General features: G+C 30.7%; 1 protein-coding gene and 1 long non-coding RNA gene across 2 annotated transcripts in view; one reads left to right on the top strand and one right to left on the bottom strand.

The window, feature by feature from the left end:
• LOC110269628 overlaps positions 1 to 7,786 on the top strand; it is a 21,480-nt gene extending 13,694 nt beyond the window's left edge. Inside the window, exon 3 of the long non-coding RNA XR_002358398.1 lies at positions 7,612 to 7,786. This is a non-coding gene — a long non-coding RNA (uncharacterized LOC110269628). The remainder of the gene's footprint in view (positions 1 to 7,611) is intronic.
• LOC107634306 overlaps positions 8,591 to 10,072 on the bottom strand; it is a 4,674-nt gene continuing 3,192 nt past the window's right edge. The window contains exon 2 of the mRNA XM_016337848.2: positions 8,591 to 8,730. Coding sequence (XP_016193334.1) covers positions 8,680 to 8,730 — 51 coding nt within the window. The 3' untranslated portion in view covers positions 8,591 to 8,679. The remainder of the gene's footprint in view (positions 8,731 to 10,072) is intronic.

The raw sequence follows: 10,072 nt of genomic DNA, 5'->3' as shown, positions 1-10,072 counted from the left end.
AAAAAATAATTATAAAATTTTTTTTAAAAAATTAAAATAATAAAATAATAATTATAAATATAATTAAAAATTTTATTTTAGTGTTATTTTTTGAAATTATTTTGATAAAAATAATTATAAGAAATTATAAGAGAAAGAGAGAATCATTTTAGTGTTAAATTTGATTTTCTTGCCATGTGTCAATATTTTACTTGTAAGTCAAATTCATGCCACCTTTAGTCACCAAAACTAAAGCCACCAAAGAACTCCCCATATATATACATATTTGTATATAAAATAGTAATATAGAATTATATATATTAATGATCTTAATTATTTAAAATTTTATGTTTATCTTTTATATATAATTTTGATGTAGGACATAAATAAAAAATTTATAATTTATTGATATAGAATTATAGATTATGTTCTTATTATTTGAGTCAGTTCGTGAGCTTTCGGTGAGCCGAGCTTGAGTTTAAGAAATAGGTTCGATTGTTAATAAGACGAGTTGTGAGCCAAGCTCAATTTTTGTGAGCCGAATTTGAGATTGGTCTAATTCGACTCAACTTGACTCACTTCCAACCCTACTTTGGAGCAACAAAATAAAAAAAAGAATACTAAAATATTATCTAAAAGTTTATATCGTTAATAAAATAATCCTTCACGATATGAACGACAAATAAGTCCTCGAATAATTTAAAAACGTAATACAAATAATCAATAAATATTATATTTTTTATATATGGCGAAAAAACTCTTTTATCTAACAAACTACGCACTTATCTATTATTTGATCCGAATTTTTGTGAAGACATTTTAATAACTATTTAAAAGATGTACATAAAAACTTAGAGGGTAAGAATCCGATTTTTTCATAAAGTGGGTTTTTGAACTTTCTATGATTAAAATTTGCGAAATTTTTAGATTATGGTTCGCTTGGCTTTAGAGAGGTGGATTCGTATCTAAATTAAAAAATATTCCATGAAAATACTATTTTTATATAAGATAAAATATATTTTTTAATGATGATATTTATTTTTGGATCCAAATTCAACCGTTAAAAATGTTTTATCAATATTCTTTGATCTATTTAACTTCACTAAAATAATTTAGAGATATTTTAGGGTTGGGATAAGATATGATACCAAAATCATTTATATTAGTATAATTATTTATTCGATCCGATAAAATAATAAAAATAAGTGATCATATAATTATCATTTTTGAAAACGAGATAAGGCTGGGTGACATCTTTAAATAGATGTCGTTTGCAGACGTTGATTGGACCCCATTCTGCACTTTTCAACGGGTTTCTCCTCTCTATTATCCCTTTCTAACGATATTATCGACTGATACTGCAATGGCGCGCCAGGGGAGAACGACGGAGACATCAACAGGCTGAACGAGACGTCGCATTACGGCGAGGCAGCCGACTTTGAGGTTAGTTCTGTTGTGTCTAATTCTATTCAATCCCATATGGAAATATTTTTTGTATGTAGCCATGCTTAGGGTAGTTGCGAAGAACTAGAGCATAGTTTGTAGCTTTAGCAGTAGATGTCTAGTAGAAATTTAGAACTCTATTTGCTTGTGGTAGGTTGTTACGACGTAATTATTAGTTTGGAATTCTGTTTTACTTATGCTAGGTTGTTACTACTTATAACGTTCTAGTTAGGTTTTGTTTGGTATGTAATATGTAATTTAGAAATATGTGTAAGTTAGAAACATAGAAATATGTTCTTAAGTAGAAGTAGCTGTGAGTTAGAAAAAAATATTTATTTAACTTTAATGTTTTGTATATCATATTAAATTGATCTAATTACGAAACTGATAAAAAGCATAAGAATTCAATACGAAAAAAATGTAAAAATTTTTTTATAAGGCTGAATTTTTTTATTCTTCAGAGGCCTCGCCTTCTACTGCCTGGACGAGTGAGTCATACCCTTCCTCCACTCGACGCCATCGCCCCGTATCTGGTTGAGGCTGGATTCGGCAACACGGTTCTCCTCAGGGATTTCACTTTTGACAATTCTTTGATTATTTCGGCATTCGTGGAGAGATGGCGTCCGGAGACGCACACGTTTCATCGCCCGTGGGGTGAGGTCACTATCACCCTGCAGAACGTGGCGTACCACCTAGGCCTACGCGCACACGGGGCCCCAGTTGGAGGGTGCCTCCATGACTTCGGTAGGTAGTACCACACAGAGACGTGGGCTTTGGTGGAGCAGCTCCTTGGACGGGTGGTGGTGCGATAGGTCGGTTGTCCTGTATATAGGTCGAGTGTACAGAATCGCCACGACTAATATCTCCAACTTCGATGGAAAGCTCTATCACCTATTCCACCATGATCCTCCCATAGATATCGAACATGAATTGCACATGCTCATCCGCTAGAAGTCGAAATAGTCGAAACCGAAAAACTCCATTACCCATGGGTGCTAGCAACCTATACCCCACCCTTCCGACCTTCCTCGCTTTTGTACCACCCGAAGTTGTTCAATATCAAACTCTTCAACTCCAACAACGTGCTTACACACTAAGCGCGTAACAGTATCAGATTCTCACACTCAAATGTCATCCTGTTGTCGCCATTTCTCATATAACAATTGGAATAAACACACACAACTATGCATACGCTGTTACTGGCCTTTGTTGCCTACTTGTCTTGTTTTTGTGAGAAAAACGAGACAGAAAAAAATATGAATTGTATGTGAAGAATGCCAAGGGTTATACATCCTTTTATAGCTGGTAAAAATTTCTCTTCTTATATCTCGTTTACATTGTAAACGAAACGAGATATACACATTTCAGGCTGACGTGTTATGATCTTATCTCGTTTACATTATAAATGAGATACGTGCAAAATTATCTTATTTATACCGTAAACGAAATAAGCAATGGACATAGATTTCGATAATTTTTTTAAATTATTTAATTCAATAATTATTATATTTATTAAAATAAAAAAACCCTTATTCTCTACGATTAATTCCTAGCCAAAAAATTTTTCTCACATCTCTAATACCTATCCATCTCCCCTTTCGTATTAGTTGGTTTTGCTTGTGTTATTAGAGATTGTAATGGGAGCTGGCAAAGGGGGTGTTTGGGAATGATTGAGAGTAATAGTATTCTTCAAGGAGAATTGTTTGCTATTTGGAGAGGATATCTCTTAGCTTGGGATGTGGGTCAACGAGATGTTATTTGTGAGACAGATTGTGTGGAAGCATTTAATCTTGTTACTCAAGATGGTTTTGGGTTTATTGATCCACTGGTGCTCAAAATAAGAGATATCATGCATTGGAATTGGCGTGTTGACTTTCGTTTGATTATGAGAGATGCAAACACGGTGGCAGATACTATGGCAAAGATGGCGATGAAGTTACAACTTTCGCATGTGGAGCTTCTTTCACCTTGGGAGGAGTTTAAGAGTAGTCTTAAACGGGACTGTCCCTCTATTTAAGCAGTTCTTTGTTTTGTTTTTTTTGTTTTTCTTTGTTTAATTTATTTCAGTCACCAAAAATTATCTCATCATCGAAAGTTAATTCAAAACATGGTGAACTAACGTAATGCGTATGACATAAAATAAAGCTTAATAAAATTCAAAATTTATCCCCTCTCTCTCTCCCCCTCTCTCTCTGTCTCGAAAAGATAAAAGAAATTTAATTATTGACCTTTATCTCTCCTTTCTTTTAATATCTCTTTCTCTACCATTATTTTCGTCTCATCCTTATTAAAATAGTTACTAATTTAACTAAAAGAAAAAGAAAGAAAGGGGTTTAAAAAATAGAGAAATAACTGAAGTGAGAAAGAGAAAAAAAAAAAGAGAACGAAAGGTGTTCTTGTATTCAACAATCTTCATCTTCAATTCTTAAGAGACCAAGACCCCATTTCAATAATATAAACTAATCCAACCAAACAATTTCTCTCATGCTCATCTTCACTTTCATACAATTTTATGTAAGTTTTGCAAAGAAAATTCTCTCCCCCTTGTTCACTATTGGTTCAGCCATTTATGGTCCTTCAAGGAGGAATCATGTTTTCATTTTTTCTAGTATAGGAAGTCATCTTTAAAGCTTATAAAAGAGTAAAGGAGAATATTAATCTCAAGCTCGAAGGTGAAAAAAATTTTCCTCCTCTTCCTTATGAGTTTTGGCCTTAATTTCTTGGAAAACAAAGAACTCTTTTGAAGATGTTTTATTCATGAAAATGTCTTAGAAATCTTAAGGAGTCACACACCAAATTTCAAGTTTCAAAGGGAGAGAAATCTCTCCCTTTTCCTTCAATATCACTTCGGCCATAAAGTCTTTAAAATGATAAAAAATTGTTTTGATTTTGATTAAAGAGGATTTGGTAGTTACAAAGCTTAAAGAAGTGATTTGGAAAGCTTCACAAGTGAGGTAAAGGTTATAATTGGATTAGATAACTCAATCCTAATTGATGCTTTGGTGATGACTTGATGAAATTGGATACATATATATGTTTTTTATGATGAATGAGCATTTTTGAAATGTATGATGATGAATGATTGAAATAATTTTAATTGAAATTAAAAGTTGTATGATGATAGCCAAATTGACTATGATGCTCTTAGCTTGCGACTAAAATAAAATTTTATAAAAGTGAAGAACAAGTGAAGAAAGTGTGTGATGATTATCATAATTGCTACGTGAGTAAAAGAATGAAAGATTGTAAGAAAAGAGCTTAAAAGAATTTAAAAGTGTCATAAAAGATAAATGGATGAATATGGATTTTGTATAATGCATTTAAAATATGAGTATTAGATAACTTAGGGTAAAAAGTGGGTAAAGTGTGAACAATAAAATATTCGGGCTAAAAATATTAATATAGACAGTTTAAGGGTAAAAATGTAAATATATAAAATATTTTGGCCAAAAATATAATTAAAATAAAGTTTTTGACGTAAATAATAATTTTAGTAAAGTATAGAGGTAAAATTATAAATAAGATAAAATTGTAATTATGTGAAGATTTAGGATAAAAATATAATTAGGACTAATAAAGGATAAAATGATCACTAAGAAAAAGATTGAAGGTAAATTGGTAACTTAAAAGATATAAAGGGTAAAATTATTATTTTGATAAAAGACAAGGATAAAATAGGTAAATATGGAGTCTCAGAGATAAATAAATTATTTGGATAAATTATGAGGTTAAAATGGTAAAAGTGAAAGTTGATAAATCTATATTTGATGATTATTTTTGGATTGAAAAAAATGAAATTTATCAACTTAACTTGCACCTATTCTTTGTAAATGCATATTTTGTGAATTATCTCCGAATTGTGCTTAATTGATTGAAACATGCTTTTTATTTCAAATTGATTATACTCTTATTCTATTTGATGTCTTGATATACTTGTTCAAATTGTTTAAAGTTTATGAGGCAAAGATATATGGCTTGAAAAGATGGAAGAAAATCATGTAAAAGTAGTAATTTCATAAAGAAACGAAGAATTGACGAAGTTACAAGATGCGTGTACATCATGCATATATATGCATGAGATACGTACACATCATGCATGCGTAATCATCCCTATCATCAAAAGCAAAACCGTGAGGCCTTGTGTGCCAAAGCGGACAATATCGTGCTAGCGGGTGGTCTGGCCTGTTACAGATGGTATCAGAGCCAAAACTCAGATCGATGTACCAGCGAGGGCGCTGGACTCCCTTATAATGGTGTGGATACCTCTCCCTAGCATGACGCGTTTTGACGAGTGAGTGTGGGAGGGTTTCGGCTATCATCCCTATCGTCAAAGGCAAAACCGTGAGGCCTTATGTGCCAAAGCGGACAATATCGTACTAGCGGGTGGTCTGGGCTGTTACAGATGGTATCAGAGCCAAAACCCGAATCGATGTACCAGCGAGGGTGCTGGACTCCCTTAGGGGGTGGATTGTAAGGTCCCACATCGGTTGGGGAGGGGAACGAAGCATGCCTTATAAGGGTGTGGATACCTCTCCATAGCATGACGCATTTTGACGAGTGAGTGTGGGAGGCTTGGGCTATCATCCCTATCGTCAAAGGCAAAACCGTGAGGCCTTGTGTGCCAAAACGGACAATATCGTACTAGCGGGTGGTCTGGGCTGTTACAAATAAAATATGAAAAGTAATATTTAAAAAATCCTATTAATATTAAAACCATAGAATAATCTATATAAAATTAAAACACAAATAAAATTGATATATTACGTATCAAATGCAATTTTAATATGCAAATATAGTCCAATAATAAAATTTTTCTTTGCCAAGGAGAAGACGCGGGTTCGATTCCCACTATTTGCCATTTCCATTACTCAAAAAAAAAAATTATGACTCTTTCTTAAACCTAATAAAAAACTATTTGTTGCATGACGGTTCTAAAAAATCGCACCTCGAGATCCAAAAAAAAACTATATTAGATGCATGGACCGCACCTCAAGATAAAAAAATTATATTAGATGCGTGGCAGCTCGAGATAAAAAAAATTCTTGAACAGTGCAATCACTATCATTATCACTATATTAGATGCATGACAGTTCTAAAAAACTCTTTGTAAAAGGAAAGGTTTTGGATAACGCAATCACTATCATTATATTAGATGCGTGACAATTCCAAAGAAATGCACCTCGAGATAAAAAAAATAGAAAAGACTTTGTAAAAGGAAAGAAACGCACCTCGAGATAAAAAAATAAAAAAGACTCTTTGTAAAAGGAAAGGTTTTTGAACGGCGCAATCATTGTCATTATATTAGATGCATGACAGTTCCAAAAGAACGCACCTCGAGATAAAAAAAATCCAAAAAATTCTTTGTAAAAGGAAAGATTTTTGGACAGCATTGAAAACTTATTCATCAGCGCAATCACTATCACTATATTAGATGCATGACTGTTCCAAATAAATGCACCTCGAGATTTTAAAAGAAAATCCAAAAAATTCTTTGAAATAGAAAAGGTTTTTGGACAACATTAAAAGCTTATTCATCAACACAATCAATTTCTACGAGAAATTAAAAAAAAATTGTATAAAAAAATACAAACATTGAAATACTCTGAATTAGTTGGATTCTATTCTCTAATAGAATATAGAATTTGTATATAATATTAACTAAAATAGTTTTAAATAGTTATATTTTTTAATAATATCAAAGAAACAGAATTTTAGAATTATTTTTATTTAATTTTAATAGAATCTTTATATATATATATATATATATATATATTATTTTAAGGATTTATTACTTCACACATATGTTTATCAAACTAAAAACAAAAAATTGTGGCTATCAACTGAATTTTTTAAATATTTGTGCAAAATCAGTAAAAATAGAGAAAAAAAATAAGTAGCATGATATTATGTGAAAGAGAAGATAAAGAAGAGGTGTAAAGTAAATGTTGATTTATATAAAAAATATAAGAAGGAGTAAGTATGAAAGAAGAGGATAAATGATGCTTTATTACTCAATTTATATCTATTAAAGAGAAATAACATTAACATTAAAATCATATCATATCTTATATAAAAACAAATAATAAGAGACTATAAAAAATAGAGTAACCTAAAAAAAAATAAATGACATAAGAGTGAAAGAAAAATGAAGAAGAATCCTAAATTGTAACACTATATAATAACCATAAGAAAGAGGTTACAGGCCGAGAAGAAGGGGTTTTGACGCGCTGTGTAGCTTTCGAGTTTCGACTATTCGAGGAGACGAATGACGAGGCTCACGAAGAGTTTTATTACGTTTTGCTTATTCTATGTTATTTTAGCTTTTATTTATTTATCCCTCGCCATTAATATTATATTTTATAAGAGAGATAGGAATTGTATGTTTTGTAAGTATATGCTTGTTTAGTTTTAGTTAAAAAGTATTTCCATTTTTATTAAAAAGAAAACAGTGATACAGTTTCGAGTCAAAGGTTCATATTTTATTATTAAGTATATGAAGTTGTTGTAATACTTCTTGCTATCAGAGTGACACAGACGAAAGCGTGACATTCTGATAGCTAGTGAGGGTGTTACAGGTACTACAACCTCTAAAATTAAATATACATATATAGTAACAGTTGAAAAGAATTTATAACGAAGAGTCTTGAAGGAAAGTTTAAGTAAAATCGCGAAAAAAAAACGCAATGCTCAAGTAACGGAAACTTAAACAGGAAGAAAGTAAAGGTACATAAGGAGTAAAATATCAAAGGTATAAAATATCAAGTTCTGGACTCGACCTCGACCTGCAAAATCAAAACCGGCCAAAGAATATCATTTACATATATTTATATACATTGCCAAAACAACTCAAAATACATGACACAAATTCCTATTTCTCTATGAAGCCTCTAGGAAGAACAAAAATAAAGCACAAATAGAAGAGAAGTCTATTTTTTTTCTTAGATCTTCTTATTTACTAGTTGATTCAATTTTATTCACAATTTACATTTTATTATTAACTCATGTTTTTTAAAGTATTTTTTAAACTTTGTTTAAATTAACAACTTACTTTGAAAAATGTTGTTTTTGTTGTCTTTAATGAGTGATGGCATATATATCTATATCTATATATATACACGCGAGAAGAAAATTACATCAGCACGTATTATCAAGAACAAAGTTAAACTAGCTAAATCAAATTATTCGACTGCCTTAATTTCTGTAATTTTGTCCGTCCTCATATCTTACAAAAAACTGTTACATCGAATAACACAATTACTACGATAGCAAATCTTTAAGGGTCTTGCTCCCTGTAGAATTTATTTTTTCCTGCAAGAAATTTGAGCGGAATCGAAGTTAGAAATTGTTGAAATGTGTTGCACATATTTCTAAATAGTACTAGGAAGAAAAGTAGTCAATAAATTACGTTTGTGAGATTTGCGAGAATATTTTGGATGAAAATAAGACAAGAACATGATTTAAATTACAAGTGGAAAGATGTGGAATTTCTGCATTCTACATATGTCAAATTTTTAAAAATTGAAGTCATTAAACCATTCTAACTATTAGTCATTCTAATAAAAGATATAAAATATGATAATAGACTCAACTATTAAATATCAAATTTAAACTAAAACACACAATTGAAGTCCTAGACTCAAAATATAAATTAAACATTGTGAAGAGAAGACCCACTCACTTAAAACAATTTTAGGATTAACATTTCAAATTCAAACACTACTCAGACCAGGTGGAGACTTAAATTTTGTTTTTCTTACAGTTAAGTTTCTCTTATTCGAATAAAGGTTCAATTTGACTCCTATCCATTTTTCCAAAACCCAAAACAATTTCTGCTTCGGCTCCCAACAATATTATTTTGGGATAATATAAATTCATCTGTTAAAAAATTTGTTAAATATTAATAAAAATTAGTTTTGTCAAAATTTTATTTGTAATTTATAAAAATTTTAAACCTACAAAATTATATCTAATAATTGTACGAGTTATCCCGCCATTACCACATCCATCATCATCATTATAATCTCTACCTCTATTACTTCATATCTTGTAATCATTATTATTTCCTCTACCACTGTTAATACTAACATCAACACCATTAACATCAACATCATCATTCTCTTTTTTCATTTCTTGTGCCCATGCTATATTTTTTCTTTTTGAAAGATCTTTCTATTGTAATTACTTTTTTTTGTTGTGACATCACTTTTAATAATGATTATTCTCCATTTAATCATTCTCAGTATTAAAATCACATACACAAATTGCAAATAGACCTCCTCCCACAATATAAATTTTTCGTTACTATTTAATGTGTTTTATAACAGAAAGTTTGTATTGTTCCAAAATAATATTATTAACGGCCGAGGTGTCCCGGTCCTATTTTCTCCCTTATCATTCAAGAAAATGGATAGAAGTCGAGTTAGGTCTTTAATCCTCTTTACTTTTTATGTTCTCTATGTTAAGTGGGTCTAGCTAATCCCATCAATAATAGTGTTCTGCTTCGACAACAAGACATTCAATTTTAAAGGATGCTTAGCTCAATACTCATCGAGTGATTTTTATTTTTTTTTTAGATATATTTTTAAAAAAAGAAAATAATATACAATATTATGAAAGGATAATTTTACGCTTATATATTATAAAATATATA

This window comes from Arachis ipaensis, chromosome B03 (genome assembly GCF_000816755.2).
Source record: "Arachis ipaensis cultivar K30076 chromosome B03, Araip1.1, whole genome shotgun sequence".
Taxonomy (NCBI): Eukaryota; Viridiplantae; Streptophyta; class Magnoliopsida; order Fabales; family Fabaceae; genus Arachis; species Arachis ipaensis.
This window is presented reverse-complemented; position numbering and strand designations above follow the sequence as displayed.